Source organism: Gossypium arboreum, chromosome 6 (assembly GCF_025698485.1).
Source record: "Gossypium arboreum isolate Shixiya-1 chromosome 6, ASM2569848v2, whole genome shotgun sequence".
Classification (NCBI taxonomy): domain Eukaryota; kingdom Viridiplantae; phylum Streptophyta; class Magnoliopsida; order Malvales; family Malvaceae; genus Gossypium; species Gossypium arboreum.
Window position 1 is genome coordinate 131,713,734 of NC_069075.1, and position 20,882 is coordinate 131,734,615.

The 20,882-nt window shown below is 30.6% G+C and overlaps 1 protein-coding gene across 1 annotated transcript in view; it reads left to right on the forward strand.

Moving 5' to 3' along the window:
- Positions 1–20,487: 20,487 nt before the first annotated feature.
- The window catches only part of LOC108485112 (myb family transcription factor EFM-like), a 31,064-nt gene continuing 30,669 nt past the window's right edge, over positions 20,488–20,882 (forward strand). The window contains exons 1-2 of the mRNA XM_053029383.1: positions 20,488–20,689; positions 20,829–20,877. Of these exons, the coding sequence (XP_052885343.1) occupies positions 20,488–20,689; positions 20,829–20,877 (251 nt within the window). The remainder of the gene's footprint in view (positions 20,690–20,828; positions 20,878–20,882) is intronic.

Here is a 20,882-nt window from a genome sequence, read left to right on the forward strand (position 1 = left end):
ATGTGTTAAGGGTGTGATAAGTGTTACATTTATTTATATATTATTTTTTATTTTTTTATTGTACCTTATAAAACACATGCTACACCTGACTGAGACAATTGGGCATTAGCTAAGGAAATAACAAAATAACTTTCATATTTAGAATAATTTATATTATTTGATGATATTTTAGTTTTTTTATTTTTTTAAAAATAAATATTGTGGGATTTGAACTCACCCTAATTGCATATTAAAACATTAAATTATTATCCAACTAAAACTTTAATTTAATATTTTTATACATTTTAATTTTATTATGTACACAAATCAGTATTCTAAATACATGGTTTCTACACGATACGTGTGTGATAGAGTTTTAGTAGATACTAAATGTGTCGTTAGTTAAGATGGTAAAATTGAGAAAATAAAATTTATGATGTTTTGAATTCAAACCTCATCATGTATATATATTTTCTAACTTTTATATAAAAACATAAAAATAAAAATACCTTCAAAATAACATTTTTTTATAAAAATTAAAACTCGACCTAATTAAAACTTTACATATTAGTATATACATATTTTGATGAACGTAAAAGACATGGCGAAAATAGTGAAAATGCTAAGTAGTGAAAGAGGAGAAGCACGTGCGATTTTGTGGAAAGCAAGTTTTGGAATTGGGTGCACCGAAAATGGTCGGACCGACTCAAAATAGACTCTTTGGTAACCCACAAGCATATTAATCTGGTTTTAACGTTTGACCTAACCTCTGTTTAGTCTTCTACTTTCGACCCTAAACCAGGCTGCTTTCTTTATTTCATTTCAAGCCAAACTGGAAAAATTTTTAATACCCTGACCCTGTCATGTGGGTCATCACTCATGAGTGTTTTTAAGTTTTAAATAGGTTTGAAGGATCAATGGAAAACAACATGATTAAGATAATAACGATATTTTAGAGCAACGACAGTTCACAAGAAAATAAATTGAATTTCGATACCTACAAAATCATTAGAAAGAAAGGAGCCTTAACCCCTTCGGCCATTGGCAGCTTGCATAAATTATTTTGCGGTCCCTGCCCTGTGTTCTCAAAGTTGTCCCATTAATGGAGTTTTAACCGATAGAGAGTAATTTATTCCACTAGATCTCACCAATATTTTACAGGCCATGGCTAGCTTTATGTTACCATGATGAATATCCAGTTGACCTAAATACAGTTCACCTAAACTTTGCATCTATTCATGATGACACTTTATGGTGTTTTAAGGTGGTTAAGTCGACCGGTCTTGGTCTCAGTCTCACTCCAATGATAATCAAGTCAATATGAGTGTTCTTAGTGCGCTAAGAAAGATACTGCCGAACTGTCTACACTTTAATATATTGAGTCCTCGTTGCTCATCACCCAAAAGGTGAAAATAGCTGATATAATGTATATTTAATGATTATCTTAAAGCTCAAGCCAAGCAGTTTCTTGCCTTCTAAGTCCTACATTTGCCCACATTTGCACTAGAAAGTAGTCCTGGAAAGGGAAAATACAAGTCATAAGGGCAAATTAAAAGCTAGCCTTAGAATATGGAAGTGGCTAACCATTTAACTTGTATGGCATTCCAAGTTCCAACCATAATCATCTCAATCGAACAACTTAGATCCCAAAACTCCATCTTGTTGTTGGTTAGATCAGCCAAGATGGCTTTTAACTTTCAAGTTTCCTTTAAATAGACAACTATCACTCGTTTATTTCTCACCAACCTCAGCGGCATCATAGATTGGGTGTAATTAAATCACATTAAAAGTAAAAGATTGATTCAACAATCTTTCTTATAACAAGTTAATATTACTTATAATCTCAAAATACATCTAATTAATGATTGTTAAGTTGTTTTTTTATCATTATTAGCTCCATCTAATGATATATTTGTCATATGTGTTATCCTAACAAGGCACTCTAGATCATTTTTATGTTATTCATTCATCAAGTTTGATTACTTTTTGGAACATAATTAGCTCCAATCTTTTTCTTTTTACTTCAAGGCGCATTAGTTATTAATACATTAAAGTATACAAGTTATTCATATATAGTTTATTCACTTATTCAATATTAAAGTAAGCAAACAATGAACGTCTTAAGAGAATTAATCTATATATGGATTTAAGATTAATTTATCTTTAGTTTAGTCTAATGTGCTTTCAGGCTGGACTACCACATCTATATATTTACTTAGGAATCACCCCACTTCAGTAGCCAACACAAACTATCTCCTTGTGGGGATTTTAGACAATATAATAGTGTTCGCATGAGTTACTTGCTCCTCATAACCCCTTGAACTATGAAAGTTGTCTTCCATATTCAAAATAATATTTGTGATGCAACTTCTTATTAGTTTAACGTAGATAATTAATTAATTAATCATATTTGCTTATACATGTAACAATTGAGGGCATATCGACATTGAATGGTATTTGTATATTTTTACAAATAATCAATTTTATCATTTTAGTAATTCATCAAATATGATAAAATTATTACACTTGGACACAATCATTGTATTATTGTTATATAAAATATTTGAAAACCATATTTTATGATTATTAAAAGAATTTTAAGTAATAATATTTAGTAGTTGCATAATTTAATACACAAACAATTAAAGGATTTGACATTTAAATTATAACTTTTCGATTTTTTCAACCAATACTTTATTGTTACGTAATGGTTTTGACAATCGAAATATTGTTGTTATGTTAAATATTTTAACAAAATTGTAGTTATTAAAAAAATTTAAACAATTAAATTAATTCATTAATAAAATAACTATATTTGGTAATTTATATAATTAAAAACAAATTTTCTATTGTGAAAGACATTTTAGGATAGAACTTGATGCAAGGATAAGCTTTTTGTAGTTGGAATTAAATATATTGTAATAAGTTTTGGCATTGCTAAATACATAGAAATAAGCGATGAGAAAGTAATGTTACATTTGGTGGCAAATTCTCTCAAACAGTATCACAATCCAAGGCTTTTATCACTTTGTTCAACATCTACTTAAGCAACCAGTTGAGTATTCCGTAATATGATAATCCTTTTGTAATTGGCAACTGCAATTAATGTTGCATGATAGATGAACATACTGAAATCTTATGTTTCTTTATCACACATTGCACATTACTAGAGATGATCGATTTCTATGTCAAGACAAGTATCCTATTCAAACTAGCTATGCATCCTTAGAACTGAAGTTTATAGAACCACCCAAAATGTCATCCAATTCTAATCCACCTAAGACAGCAATCACATGGCCCTGCTTTCCCCCTCATCTGTTGCATTTAAATTAGCCTAAGCCAGTAAAATTGCTTGATATGGATACTTGAGTTGGTTCACAGCAAATTGCTTGCTCATTTTTTTGCATTTCAATCCAATAATTGCAGCCCAAAGCAAACGCATCCTTTACGTTCAATCAACCCAAATAAATTATCACGTATATTTTGTTCTTGAAATGTAGCAACAATGTGTTTATAGTCCAACGGTTAGGATAATTGCCTTCCAAGCAATAGACCCGCGTTCGACTCCCGGCAAATGCATTTCGAATTATCTTTAAGACTAAGGCTTTTTTTCTTCATGAAATTTCTTTTGCATAATCGACCTCGACAATATAAAATGAGCCCAATTTGATAAATTTATAACTTTAATTGTAAAATGAAACAAAAATGTAGCTTTTAATTTATATGAATAAAAGAATGGTAACAGGGATAATTGGGTTTGCATTTGGTTGAGTAGAGTCACTTAGAGGGGTAGGGCTTGAAACGGGCAAATACACCAAAATCTACTATGGTTTTATTTAGACTCCTAAACAAATTAATATTGGGTTCCTTCTATTACAGAGAAGCAGGCTAAAGAAGAAATCAAGCTCGTAAACAATTTGTCATTTAAAATGCATTAAAATAATAATTTTGATCTGTGAAATCAGAATTCAAGTACATATTAACACCCTCACAACATCTATTAATAAAAATGGTACCATCCTTGATTTAAAATAATAAATTAAAATTTGATATTTTAGAATAAAATTGTAATGTACCTAACACAGCAATGGCATGGGCCTCTTTATCCTCTCCTATTGCATTTAAATTAGCCTAAGCTAGTAAAACTGCTGGTTATGGATACTTTTACAACCGTACACTCTCAAATCACCAATTGCTTCCTCAGTTTCTTGCATTTCAGGGGGACCTTTAAGTCTCTTTATTTAACAAAAATCTATATTTTAATCTGTAAAACAAATAATATAAAATGTTATGATCTAGTATATATTAAAATCTTGATTGAAATGGTGCCATGAGTCAATCAGAGATGCCAATTTAGTTGAATAATAATAAAATACCATTGATTACAAAGTAAATTATATTATTTTAAAAGTATTTTTTTACATCTTTTACTTTAAAAATAGAAAAATATACACATAAGAAGATTTAAACTTAAGATGCAATAATTTTGAACATCTTTACCATTTCAAACAAAGTCTCATTTATTTTTTATATTAACTTTTATAAATATATTTGTTACATAATTCTATTTTTACCCACGTCTTGAGTATATCATATCTAGTATTAACTATGATGTGACACTTCATTAATTTTATGAACAATACCTTTTAAATTTTTTATAGGTAGATTACATCAACAATCACTCAACATTGATAAAACTGACAAAACAGTCACTCAAATTTTAAAAAATAATAAATTAGTTATTAATGTTATCAAAAAGTGACAAATCAGTCATCCATTAACATTTTCTGTCATATGCTTAATGGGATCACTGACGTGACCAGTTAACTAGCTGATGTGACCAGTAAAATTTCAAAATGGTCCAATAAACTAAAAGATCCTCTTACTTTGATATGAAATTTTACTGTCTAGCCCAGTTAACAGCAGTTAGTCCTACTAACCAATAGGATGCCATGTCACTTTTTTGTTACGTTTGTAACGAAAAATAGTTAAAAGGATTGATTTGTTATTTTTTAAAAGTTAAGTGACTAAATTGAAATCAGAGTGACTGTTTTATCAACTGCATCAAAGTTGGGTGACTATTGATGTAATTTACGCATTTATAATTTATGTCCTAAAAAAATTATACTTATTTCAATATTATATATATTTTAAAAATTCTCTTTAAACTTTTATATTTATGACATGATGCATAATAATTTTTCTTTTAAGTCTTAAATAAAATTTATTTACCCAATTAAAAGCTTTTATTAACTTAGGTGCGAGTGAAGTAAGAAATTTTTTTGAGGTAAAATTAAATTGTAACTTTTATGATAATAAAATGTAATTTCACCATTTGATAGCTTATATTTTTATAAATTTTAAAAGATTAAATTAAATTTTATCATTTTTAAGGAACTAAATTACAATTTTACTTTTATTAATTTAAAATTTTATAAATTTTAAAATACTTTATTTAAAATTTTCTATTTTACGGATCATGCCTACAACGCCGTAGCTACCCCTGCCTAGGTGTTAACTAACATTCTATGACCGTTAGTCACTGCCCATATACTAAATATATTAATTCAATATTAATATAAAAAGGTTGACAAAGTTTAGTAATTAATTGGGTATTATTTTAATTAGTGAAATTTTATAAAGAAAAGTAAATAAAAACAACATATAATTATAAAGATTTTTAGTTTTTTTTCTTTTTACTATTTTAAATTAAAATCATATTTAAAGTTAAAATAACTATAGATATTTTTAAACACCAATACTTTTAACAGTCAACAACTTCTAGTTTTCATAGAAAAATAATTGGTGAAAGTAATTGTGAAGTCTTCTTGTTATATGAATTGAATTTAATTACTTTCATGATTATTAAATGGATTAATTTAATCATTTTATTATTAAAATGAATCAAATAATGTCATATTGGAACTTATTTAAACGTTTACTATTTAAAAATGACAAAAAATTATTTTTCATTTACAATTCAATTCCAAACAAAATATTTCATGTGTAGAATCATAAAAAGCATTCAATATATACTTCTATTAAACAGTAAATGTCATTTTAAAACCATAAATGTTAACCCTATTGAAATGTTGTTTTATTTGATTTTTTAATAATATATAGATTAAATAATAATAGAGTGATTAATTTAATTCAATTAATCCCTAAGAGACTTGAAAGGTACATTGGCCCACTTTTAGCATACATGTTTCATTTATCAATATTGTCCTTTTTTTTTATTTTTTCATTTCATCTTTCTTTAAACTTTTACAAGTTATTGGAAGTAGTGTTACATAAATGAATAAAATGTGAAGAAAAGAAGAGGAAAGAACAAGGTTTGTTGTCCATTAATAGGAATGGACTTACTGGATTGGTCATTTCATATGTATAAATGTCAAGGAATATAGATCAGCAAAGTAAAGTCATAGTAACAAGGAACTGTAAGATTGGTCTGAATATATAAACATACATACCAACTGCCAAGGAATTCATTTACTATATCTCTAGCAGCCCATGATAACATTTTATCTCTATCGAATTAAATAAAGTTCGAATTCTCCAATGAATTTTGAAATAATTCGTTCCAAATGGAACGTTGCAGGTAGGGGAAATTAGGCATTTTTTTTAAAAAAAAAATTTACGTATGGTAAGGGTGAATATTTGATTGAATCGAATGAAATTTTTTTGAGTTAATCGAATTGACGAGTCCTATTTTATCATCCTAATTCGATTTGAAATTGTTTCGAATCGATTCGAGTGAAAAAAATTTGAGTCGAGTCGAGTCAAAATAAGTGAACTTGTTTAAGTTAAATTAAAAAAATTAAACATGTCAAATTAAAATCTTGTTACAGTATAACTGATTTCATGTTAGAGCACATAAATTTGAAACCATATATATTTAAAAACTTTTTCAAAGCAAAATAATAATAATAATAATAAATAAGATATTTTAGTATAATAAATTTGAATTATTAATTAACTTATTTATATCCCAAATTTATTTTTTAGAAAATTTTAAATTTCTAACTTACTTTATATATGCTTTAGATTTTTTAAACTTTTAAAATTTTTTAAAAATATAAATTTTGGAATTCTTTTAAATATTTTGAATTTTAAAAATTATTTTGAATTTATTTTGAGTTTTGAAATTTTTGTAATTTTTGTTGAGAGTGACCAATTTGCTCATTTTCAAAATTGATAGGTACTAAAAGGGTATTTACACCAATTGTTATTCAAATTATTCGAAGTGTAAAATTTAACTCGACTCAAACTCGAACTCGATACTCGAATTACTTATTTGAGTTGACTCAAATAGCTCGATTCGAATAATTAGATTTGAATGACTCGATTCGATTAACTCGAAATTAATTTTTTTCAATTTTTTCAAATCAAATTGAGTTTTACTCACCCACATATATAGTATTCTTGGCATTTACTTGCCTCACTTTATCCTATTATAATATTTTGAAGTATATTTAATTTTTAAAAGGATAAAAATATAATTACGCATTATAAAATAAACACCAAAATTACTTAGATGAACTTTCAAAAAAAAAAGATGAAATATTCATATATTATTTTTTATTTTATACGTAAAATATATTAAAATTTTTAGAAATAAATTATCAATATAAAATGATGGTGAGATAGGAGGAGACGGAATTAGGATAAATACGTTTAAGTGATATGGGTAAAAATATCATAGAGATGTTTGTACTAGGAATTAAATTACATTTTGCCTCCTTTACAAAAAAAAATGGATAAATTACTCCCTATATGTCAAATCAAAGAGTAAATTGATCTTTCTGTTAAAAATTCATTTATTCCTACTGTTAAAAATTGATCTACGTATATCAATATGAGATAAAAGTGGCACACTACGTGTCATTGTCTGGTAATTCCGTTAGTCACACTAATTTTTAAACATACAAATGAATGAAATTTCTAATAGAAAGGATCAACTTACTTTTTGATCTAATGTACAAGGACTAATTTGTCCATTTTCTAAATAAATAAAGTAAAATAACTTAATTTTTAATATAGGAACATCTATGATATTTTTCTATTCAAATTTTAAGCAAGGTAGGAGTGGGGTGAATTTGAAAATATTCACGGGTTCTGCTTCATGTAGTAATTCTCAAAGGCAACATCCAATAGATTGACTGTTTGAGTTTCAGTAACTCTTTTACCCTCAAACTACGATTTACATATATATATGAAAATGTAGTGACTGAAGAGAATCTTCTTACCTTATCACCCACTTCATTAAAGGTGATTAGTAGCAGAAGAAGATTCGATCTGGGTCTTAAGTTCCATTATCATTCTTTTGGGTTTGGGATGAGATTTTCACCTTTAAACCATAGATGTGTTCCCTTAATTTAGAGTCGCAGAATTGGAATTAAGATATTCTTTCCTTAGAGCCAAATATTATATTCTTTTGTGATGAATGTTTCATCTTTAAGATTAGATGTTCTCTTTTGAATTGCACTAAAATTTAGGCCATATTTCCAACTTTTGGAACCATGCACGAAGTTGCATTGGTGGATTCATATTAAAAACCTTCTCATCTCTCTCTCTCTCTCTCTACCCCAATATGACGGTTGAAAAAAAATTCTTCAGTGGTACATGCTTCTATGAAACCTTTTTAAATTAATTAATAACGTAAGATTTACTATTTTTTTAGGTTTATTTATGTTAAATATATCATGTTAGTGTCATTTGCACGTCCCATAATGTAGCATCAGTTGCAAAGTGAATTTTTGCGACTGTATTATTGTACAAATTGTCGTATTTATTGTTATCTTTTTAACAGAAAATCTTAAAGACATTTTATTACATCACTTTGAGAATTTCAAACAATAATTTATTAGATTGGATCACATTAAATATTAGTTTAGTAGGTATTTTTTTAGATAAAATTTCCTTAACTAGAAAGATCTTGTTTTAAAAGTAGTTTATTCTTATAAAGCTTTTTATATTTGATTCTTTATTGAACACTTACTCGAACATAATTTCAAGAGATTGATTTTCACAATGATTGTAGTATTACAAGCTTATAATGCTTATATAAAGGAGGCTTGTTTATTTTATCACGTTACACAAGAGAAAATACTTATTTGTTTATCGTGAGGAACTTGTTTAGTGTAAAAATCATTGTAAACAAATTGTTCTTCATATTTAAATTGTAACTAGACTTTCCAAGGGAATGTATTAGGGGGGAGAGTGATCTAGTTGATTTATAAGAGGGAGGTTACAATTTGGTTAATGAGTTGAACTTAAATCACATATTATATTACAAATTGATAATAGATTACTCTCTAGAGAAGGCCTTTACAAAAATAAAAATGTCTTTCGAATTGCATAATCAATTTTTATATTCATCTCTAATTTTACTCTTCCAATTGTTAGACGAATTGCAACTAAACCTGTAATTGATAAGCAAATTCAATCAACTTTCACATTAGTTAGGAACTTCAATCATATTTTTGAAGATCGATCATTTTATTATATTAAGTGAAAATACTATTAAATAGTATAAAAATTTAAAAATATTTTAAAGATGTTCGTTAGTGAAATATTTTATAGATTAGCTATAATTGTTAACATATTTTTTTATTATATATTTCTAATTGCACAAGTGTCCAACAATTTTTTGTTGGAATGATAATGTATAATTGGATGTGCTATATAATCATGGAAAATTTGCTCACTGCTTGGTGAAATGTTATGGTGTCCAAAACTTTATCTAATTGTAGTTTATGAAAATCCCCAAAGAGCTAAATGGAAGGTGATGTGTTATGGGAGACTATGAGTTTAATCGTGAACACAATAGTTGACTTGTGAATCTTAACTGGTGATTTCAATGCATTGTTGAAGGGGAAGAGAGAAAACTTAAAAGACATGTCGGTGTGTGGAGATAAAATAAACTTATGAGAAATTAATGAAAGCTTCAAGGCGTGTATCAATGCCACTTTTTTCGAGGTTTTATTTTTCCCACCTATATTATGGTGTGAAAAAGAGTTATTGGCAAATGAACCTTAAGGATACAATGAAGCCCGATGTGTAACACCCCTTACACATATTTGATGCCAAAATAGGGTACAACGCGTTACCAGGCATAACTCACACAATCATACAAACCAAGACATGAATTTCCGTCCAAATTTAAAACTTTTCATTCACATGCATATCGTCCCTATTACGGGCTTACGAGGCCCACAATATACATTGGAGGTGGTTTAGGACTAAATCGAGAACTTTGGAAAACTTAGAAAATTTTCATCAAAACAGGGGTCACACGCCCTTGTGGCTTGGGAAACGCCCGTGTGGCTTGGGACACGCCCGTGTGGCTTGGGACACGCCCGTGTGGCTTGGGACACGCCCGTGTGGTCACACACGCCCGTGTTCTCAACCCGTGTAACTCTCTGTTTATGATGTCATGCACAATTTGGGGTCACACGGTCAAGTCACATGCCCGTGTCCTGGGGCCGTGTCCTTCACATGGCTGAGACACACGGCCGTGTCTCTGTCCGTGTGGCCAAGAAAATGGCTATTTACCAAGCCATTAGCCACCCACATTTGCACACTCACATACACACTTTCAATGGCACTTAACGTGACACAATTAAGCTACCAACACAACCATAATCAAGGCTTAAACATATCAAAACAATTATTTACTGTTCATAACAAAACTGTCCACTTGAGTCATAGTCACTAAATTATTTATATCTTGAGCTACAGAATTATAAATTAAGGTCCGCTTGATTTTTCCGAAACTAGACTCAAATATATTCCTACCATAAAAATTTCAGAATTTATGGTTTAGCCAATAAGTACAATTAATTGTTCAAATTCATCCCTATTCTGCTGCTTGATAGTTTTGACCTTTCTTCACTAGAAATTAATTATATCTTAGTATGAAATTTGGATGATGTTCCCATTTGTTTCTCCTGAAAATAGACTCATTAAGAATTTAAAATGTTCCCATTTGTTTCTCTTGAAAATAGACTCATTAAGAATTTAAGCATATAAAATTTAACCCAAAATTATTTTTATACAATTTTTAATGATTTTCCAAAGTCAGAACATGGGAATCCAAAATCATTCTGACCTTGTCTCATAAAAATTCAAATATCTCATAAAATGAAATTCTTTTGCTTACACCGTTTCTTCTATGTAAAACTAGACTCAATAGGATTTAATTTCATATTTTATTAAACCTCTAATTTGATTTCCACAATTTTTGGTGATTTTTCAAATTTATACTAATGCTGTCCAAAACTGTTTTAATGTTAATTTTACTCTTTCATGATTCCCTTGTACTAACTTTCATTAACATACCATTATAAACCACATCACACAATGACATTGTCATAGACATATTTGTAATTAATATACTTGCAACCCATTAGCCAATATAAGCCAATTTATATGGCTACATACCAAATCAAATCCTTATTCGTTACAAGCCAATACATTTGGCCATATCATAATGACACATACACAAGATGACTAAGTCCCTATATATGCCATAGACTTAACATACTTATATTCACTTATACCCCAAATGATAGCTTGATAGTGTGATAGAATCTCTAACGATCTCCAACCTGAGCTAGCTGAATAAACTTATAAGAGGTGGGGAAGAAAAAGGGGTAAGCTTCATAGCTTAATAAGTTCATATGAAAATAATGAGCAACTTATTCTAGTCATATACTATGCTTGACAATATAAGCACAAGTTAATATAAAAATAGCTATGAATCTCAAGGTTGTAATATAACCTATTCACATGTTTACTCTCTTTTGATCAAAATAATTTAACATTACTCGACTTTCAGTTTAGCAACCATAAGTTCTCCATTGTAGCATGTTTCATAATTAGCAAATAATTTTAAACATCTTAGTAAAAGTACACGTTACTTATATATATATTCATGTTTTCATGATATAACTCAACATATTTCAAATTGTAATGACTCTTTCTTTCCATACTTTCTTAACCATTTAAATAGGCAATTAGGCCAGTATTTCCTTTCACTCATAACCGATAAATCACAATTCAAATGAACAAAATTTACTATCTCACCAATCAATTGGGCCTTCAAGGCCTAACATATAGTCATCAACCGAGTTTCCATATATTTATACATCATAACCATAAATCGACAATCATAGGGCTATCTCAAAGTCACTTTCATAGTGATCATAAGTCACAATAACAAGAAGTCAATACTTAAAAACCTTACGTACATACCTGTACCATCTCATACCATAATCACTTACTTTCTCATCTTTGACATACCTGTTGAACACTTGGAATACTAAATGGATACACAGAAAGTCTTTGCACATAAGTGCCACATATGTAGCTAAAGCTACCTCATATCTCATATCACATAAATGCTCATTCTCTAGCAAATCTTGGGCCTGCTCACACGAGCTGACGGTTAAGACGCATCTACGCAGTGTTGCTCACACAAGCTGTCAGGTATCCGCAACACATGCCGGACTACCCCGCCACTAGTAGACATACGAGACTAGCACCTGGATCACATAATAATACCTACATCATAAATATCCTTAGTAACATGTCACTCGTATCCTATTCTATTCCTAAGGTTCAAATGAGATTTTTCTCACTTATCCGAACTTCGTCAAATACAACCATAGAATCAATAATTTATTTCATACATTATCAAAGCATTTAGAATATTTAAAATACAAACATAGCATAGCATTATTTACATACAAACTTACCTCGACACAAAAAATGGCAAAGAGGGACCTAACCGTCAAAATTTTCAGACGAAATTTTCACGAAATCATTTCGTGAAATCGTAGACCATAAAAATATAATAAAAATAAATTTTCTTACGTTGAATATGTGGTCTCAAATCACTGTTCCGGTTAGACCCTAAATCGGGATGTTACACGAAGACTGCCTACATTTTGTACTGACGGAAACAATCCACTAAGCACTAAACATAACATAAAAAGGATATCAATTTTTATAAAGGAATTTTTGCAGTAATTCTTTATAAAACAATCTAGGAATATAAAAGATGATGGAAAAATAGAAAGAAACTTTGTTTCTATGTTTTTGGATGTGTCAAACAAATGAAATCTCACTCCTATTTATAGGAGGTCTCATGCCTCTTTATAAGAACATAACTACCCAAATGGATAGTCATATCTTTAGCAATGATCATAATTATTCAATAGATATCTACTTGAATAATTATGACTATTCGTTAATAATCAAGTAACATAACTTTTGAATTTAAAAGACATAACTCGTCAATATAAATAGTGACAACTTTTGGTTAATAACCAAGTGACACAACTTTTGGTTACTTATAACTTTTCATTTGCAACTATTAGAACACTATATATATTTTGAAAATTTTCCAACAAGACATGGGTTTTAAAGGACCTGCATTTACTTGTAACCGTGACCACAGTTTTGAGAGACTAGATTGAGCCATTTTTAAAATTGAAAGGGATGTGAACATACCCGAGACAACGATTTATTACCTAACAAAACTCAATTCCAATCATTAGCCTATGACTGTGGAGATAAGAAAGAAAAATCATGGCCAAGGAGGCCAACCTTTTCATTTCTTTTCTAGATGGTTATCCTATGATACTTTTAAGAGCTTGGTTCGAGAAAAATGGATTGAGCAATATAGCTTGGCAAATTCAATTGAAACTTTTATTAAGCTTATCAGAACATGGAATTAAACTATCTTTAGTAAAATTGAAGCTAGGAAAATTAATGTGATTGCAAGGCTTAAATAAGTGCAGTCTTCAATGGAAACCCAACATACTAGAAACTTAAATAGTGAGGGATGCATTTGAGAGCAAAAATTGAAGAAATACTAGAGTAAGAAGAATTGTTGTGGAAGAAAAAATCTAATGCTGAATGACTTGGTTAAGGGGATTAAAACATGAAGTATTTTCATAATGCAACATGGGTTTTCGAAGGAAGGACAAAATTGAGCCTTTAAAGCTAAATGGGAAGGGATAATGCTATGAAAAGGAAAATTTAAAAGCAACAACAATCCAATTTTTTTTAATTTATTTACAGTAGGGGAGTGGTAATGAGAAGGTTTCCTTTGTAAGGATACTTTCCATCAATACATGAAAATGATATTAAGATACTAATTTCTAATATTTTAAATGAAAAAATCAGATTAACTTTGTTTGATATGACACCACCTAAGGAATTGGGAGTTGATGGGTTGCATGATTTATTTTTCCAAAGATAGTAGGATTTTGTTAAAGATTAAATATGTGCGATGATTAAAAGAGCGTTTTAAAGGGAAGTACTTGATTCAAAGTTGAACAAGATGATGTTAGTTTTAATCCAAAAGGTTTACAATCTTGAGGTATTAACTAATTTTTGGCCTATAAGTTTATGCTTGATGCTTTACAAAAGTATTACTAAAGTTGTTATGAATAGACTCAAGTGAGTGTTGCCTTATTCAATGATGCCTAACCAAGTTAGTTTTGTAGTAGGCAAACACATGATAGATAATATCTTGATTTTTTAGGAAGTCATGCACATTATGATTGATTTAGGTGGCACTTTTTGGAGGATTCTTTACAAGTTAGCAATGTATTTGGTTCATCTAATCATGTAATGTTTTACTACAACGTCAATGCAAATTTTTTGGAATGGTAGATCCTTTAATGAGTTAAGGCCAACTCATGGCGTTGAATAGGGTGATCCTTAAACACCCTACTTATTCATCATTGTTAGAGAAATTTTACTACATTTCATCAATAAAGCTATAGGTGATAAAATGTGGGACTTAATTACTTTATTAAAAAATGCTCATTGTCTCTCACTTATTTCTTTGTAGACGATCTGGTCCTTTTTTTATAAAGCAGATTTTGTGATAATATAATTTTCAGTAGTGCCGGAAAATGCGGTTCCAGAATCCTATTTCCGTAAATCGAGTCCATAAGGATGAAATATAAAGATTAATAGAGTTAGTATGAAAATATATTAAAGATCGTTTAAGTAATTTAACCGAGAAAATAGTTAATTAAAGCTCAGGGACTAAATTGTAAAAGTCCAATCATAATTGAGTTTTAATTTAGAAAATGCTTGAGGACCTAGATAGAAATATTCCAAAGGGACAAAATTGTTATTTAACTAATTTTTAGCATGAGTTAGTAGATGATGACAATATTTGTTTCCACTTAATTAACCTTATAATTAAATTAATATAATAAACCTTAATTAATCTAATTTAAAAGATTAACTAAACACTAACCATAGTTATATATATTATCATAGTGGAAGGAAAAATGATATTCATCATCATCTTCCACCATCTTAAAGAGAAAAAGAAAGGTGAAAAATCCATTTTTAAGCATCATTCAACCTGAACAAAATTACAAGGTAACAAAGCTAAGTTAATGAAATTTATATAGATTTATGATCATGGGAGCTTGGTTTAGCTAGCCCATGTGTCAATTGGTTTAATTTTTAAGTTTTTAGCAAGTTTCTATTATAGAGAACTTGATGATTTAGGTTTGAATTTAATAGTTAATAAGCTTAGATCATGGTAATGACTAAATTGAAAATTAAATTAGGCTTTTTAGATAACTTTGTAACATTAGGAACTAAATTAAATAAATTGAAAATTGTCATGAGGTTAAGTTGTTGATGAAAAGCATAAGGTCCCTAATGAAAAAATGTGAAATCAGATTTAATACGATGTTGAATATTGAAAGAAATGTGAATCTCGAGGACAAAGACCAAACTAAATAAAATAAAAAATGTGTTCTACTATGTATTTGGTTGTTAATTAGATGTAAGTAGATATTGTGTTACCGAACGTAGTGGTGTGTCGTTGAAAGCACCCAAAATAACCTATCCCTATGAAACTACGAAAAGAATAGTATAAGGGAAGTAGGGTCAAATCCTCAGGGATTGAATCACTACAACTTTTTGTTCTTTGAAATCCTGGGCATAGTCGTGCCCAAGAAAAATGGTGTACCTTGAAAAAAATTAGAATTAGAAATATAGACGAGTTGAAATTGTATAAATTGAAATTGTAAAAAGAAACAAAATTAAGGAAATGGATTCTTCGATTTGAGGGATTCCAGCCTTCGGTTATCTCGATCCTTCATGGGTTCAATCCTCGGCTCCTAGGTGATCCTTCTCATGACAGAATAAGCCAGTTATAATGGAAGAAGACACCTACGACCACCAACTCCACTTAGATTTTAGCCTTACAATTTAGAGGAACTTGGCTCTAGCTAACTGTTACTTTTGTGGGACTATCTTACACTAGATCATCATTTCTTAATAGCGAATGCCATGCCATTTCGTCTCTTAGGCTCGACAACCTCTGATGCAGTAAGCCAATGAACCGACTGTGCAACCTTCCCAAAATATAAAAAGTGTTTGTTCCTTGTACAAGATGAAAAGATCACTTTTGGAAGGATATTGGTGGAAACGTTAGTCTCGTAATGCGAAGAAATAATGAATACTTGTTGAGAAGGCTAAGTGCGGGTCCTAAGCCTCATGATCCTTTTTCTTTTTTAGGAATCTCGATAACCTTTGGCTAGATGAGTTTAGTGGCTCATTTTTTCGGTAAAATAAACACAAGTGTAGTGGAATAAAATTTTATTGACAAGGAAAAGAAACAAAAAGGCTAGAGCCTTAGGGAAGGAGTTCTTTTTTACAGAAAATGATGAGTGAATATTCATGTCACTCCATTCCCTATTTATAGTTCATAGAAAACCTAGTTTGTTCCTATTTAAACTCTAAAAGATAAATAAAGATATAGTTTGAAATTAAATCTAAATAATATCATAATAATCCTAATAATAATCCTAAAAATAAAATTTGAATTTAAGTAAAGTCTTATGTTCATAAATCTCTTCTTTGAATTTTTTCTCTAAGTCTTTCACACTTTGTATTTTCGGCACCACTTCTTGTCTATTTTGCATGCTGATCATTTCGTATTTAAATTCACGCTTTTTGCCCTCAAATTTCCTTTTGCCTTCAATTTAATCCCTACAAGATAAAGGACCATAAAAATCCTAAATTAGTAGGATCGTACTCAAAATATATATGTAATTAACAAATAAAAGTATGACATTTTAGAGTATTATCAGATATAGCTAAAGACAATGTCAAATCGTCACAAGAGAAGGAAAAGTTGAGAGTTGTAGAAGAGTAGCGGACAATTTCGTTTCGTACTTTTATGATTCGTGATCGTTATATTTATATGCATATATATGTTGATTGCATGGTTAGTTATTGAGGTAAGCTTATTCCTTTCAAATGAATTGATTCGTATTGGAGAATAATGTGTAAAGAATTGAACTAAAATGTCAAGTTCACAAATGAGCATGATAAGAATTTGATAATGGCATGTTATGTGATTTGATGATGAAATAAAACAACATTATGATGTATGAATAGTTATAATATGTTATTGAATCATTAGTACCCTATTAACTGTTCGGGCAGAGTCAGATATAGTTGGCATGCATTAGGGTTATATTGAGTACATGTTATACGTCGGTTATATGTTAATCAGTGTTGGGCACATTATACTTCGGACGTTCCGATGAGTGCTAGGCACACTTTTTTACTTCGGTTTTATCAATGAGCACTGGCACAATGTATATTTTAGACATTCTGATGAGGCACCTGGTGCCAAATTGGTGTGATGGTTAGATGATCCGTGTACACATCCCAAGTCTGACCTTGGTTAATAGGGGTTATAAAGTATGAACTTGATAAATGATGATATGAACGGGAAATATGATATTAATTGGTACATCATGAGCATATATAAATAAATATGTCAAATGACAGTATGTAAAGGATCATGCAAATCGATTAAAAACTAGTCTTGGGGACCGATTTGAATATGAATGAGTTAGTACACTCTAGAAAGATTGAGATAGCAAAATTAACACTCAAATTTGATAAGTACATGTAAGTGAATTAGACTTAACCAATTGAGAACATTATGTTGATGGTTTACATGGATTTTTGTGTCAAGAATGAGCCTACTGGTTCAATGGTTAAGTATCTATCTATATTGGGGGTCTTATGCTCAAATCTCTATGTGTGCTTTGAGGAATATTATTTTTGCACTTCTCTATAAATACTGATTTTAGGAATATAAATGAGTTCTTATGTTAACTTCTTCTTCCTCTTTGTTTCCTTTTTCTTTATTTGAATTTTTTCTCTCTTGGGGGATTGTTCCTAAATTTTTCTTCGTATAACATTCGGTTGGGTTAATCATTGTATCATGTCATACTGTTGATTTTTGTGGTACTTAAAGGTAAGATTTAATCGTGGTTTTGGTCTTTATGCATGAATTGTGAACTTCTTGAAATCCCGAATTGAAGTGTTGATTATTTTCTTTGTTCGCGGTTACGAAAGTGTAGGGCAAGGTTAAGAGACATCTAACGTTTCTTTCATTTTCTAGAACTCGAGTGTGCACTATTGAACTCCTGGTAAGTAATTTGTTTGTTTTGGGTTTTTGCGTCGAAGTTTTTGACGACAATTGATTATCGTTACTACGTGTTTTGCGAATGTTTTGTTGAATTAGACATTTGAAACTTACTTTAGGCTTGGAATTTGCAATTGGGTGCTCCTACAGCATCGTGTAATAGGTGGGTATTGAAACCCTTTCTTTTCTACATTTTTTAGTCAGAAACGAGACTGTTGACGGCACACGGTCGTGAGGGAGGCCATGTGGTGGACCATGAAACTCTCTAACTTCAGATTTGGGTCACATAGGCAGGCCACACGGGTGTTTATTAGATCGTGTATGGGAAAAATAAGGTACAGGGGTCACAAAGGCTGACACGCAGGTGTGTGTCCAGGCCGTGTAACTCACTAACTTTGGATTTGGATCACACAGGCTGACACACGATCGTGTGTCCAAGTTGTATAACTCACTGACTTTGAATCTGAAACACATGGGCTAACACACCGGTGTTTATCCAAGTCGTGTAACTCATCGACTTCAGATCTGATACATATGGGCTGACAGAAAGGCGTGTGGAGCCATACGGGCATATGAGCCTGGGAACTAAAATTCTGTTAACGTTGTAGTTGATGTGCGAGGCAAATTTATGCCGTCCATAGGATGTGTATGATCTGAATTGAACTTTATGATCTATTTTATCATGAATACTAGTTGATTCTAGAATTCGGTATGAGCTAGATATTAATGATATCGACACTCTATTATACTAGAAGTGTGTGATTGTATCTACATTTGAATTATATATCTATCATCTGTTTTGTATCTGGAAAAAGAGGGTGGAAGTTATGGATTGAAGGAAATGTTCTGTACTGACTTGGTGGTCAAACCACCCATAATTATATTCGATTTGGCTGTGAAATTATAAACACTACAACATGTCATACCGACACTATGAGGTGTGTAGGGAAGGATGGGTATTGTATACCTATTGGTGTGTAGGGTGGATAGAGATGGTGTGTAGCAATTGGGGTAGGAAACTGCATCTGTATTTGTGTCCCTATTACATCTGCATCTGCATCTGTTATTGTAATTGTATTACACTTGCATCTGTAACTGCTCTACTACTTATCAAGACTGTTCTATGTTTGAAACTGTTGTGAGTTATTAATCTGACTAATAAGATTGAGTTTTCTATTTGAATGCTCAATAATATCTGAGCTATTACATGTAGGCTAGTTTGTTTTTGCCTTATTCTAAGCTGCACCATGCTAACTATTTTGAATAAATTTTCAGGGAACTCCTAAAACTAAGTGGTTGGCGGATGAGGGACTTGACCATTATCAGACTTATTATGTATATGTGTGTGAATTTAAATATTTGATTTCATGTTTAAACTTTCAAGTTTTAACTATGTTTTCAGATAATAAATGATTTCATGATTTATTTATGGATTGAGAAACTCGTTATAAGTATGTCTGTAATTTGGCAAGTTAACGTAACGTTCTAAACTTGGCCTTTCTGTCTAGGTTGGGTTTAGGATATTACATATAGTGGTATTAGAGCCAGGTTTATAACATTTTAACTATTTAATTGGGCCTCTATTTTGAAAAAAAAAGTGTTTTAAATAATGTATTTTATATCATGAACTAAATAACTAGTTTAATAAATGATTGAGTCTCCGACATCGTGCCTATAAGTATCTCTTCTAATATGTTGTGTGTATATTGTACAATGATAATTGATTTTTGTTGGTTAATTCTGCAACCTGAAATCAATTGATATGGGAATTCTAATGGGAATATTGAATTGATTTGTGTGCTTATGACATTGTAAAGACTGAAAAGTATGAGTTCACTAGAAAGTTATGGATGAGAGTTATGTGGGCGTCAGAGGCATCGTGGGGGAGGTCTAGTTGAGTCATCCTTCATAGGCAGTATACCTGTTTTAAGATCAGCAAGACCGTTGGTACTCCTACTGGTGAGACAGAGTCTTAGACTACACTAGTTGGGGACGATCCTGTGTCCCAAGCGATGTTACGAGTACTGGAGAGAGTCGTTGAGACCCATACTAAACTTGAAGTTTGGGGGTTGGTTACTGAACGGCTCCGATCGAACTGCACCAAATTGTTTAGAGGCGTTACTGGAGTCACTCCTACCGTGGCTGAGTATTGGCTTGAGGATACCAAGTACATTAGGAACGACTTCAACTGTACGGCTACACAAAAACTTAGAGGTGCAGTATCTCTTCTCCTAGACATGGTTTCTCTTAGTTGTGGCTGATAGTCGAGCAGGATAAGAGCACCTTCTAAGGTAAGTACGTGGGGGTCAGTTACATTGAAGCTCTTAGATGTGAGTCTATGAATCTGGTTTAGGAGAGAGGTCCGTAGTTGAGTACGAGGCTGAGTTTCTAAGATTAAGCAGGTATG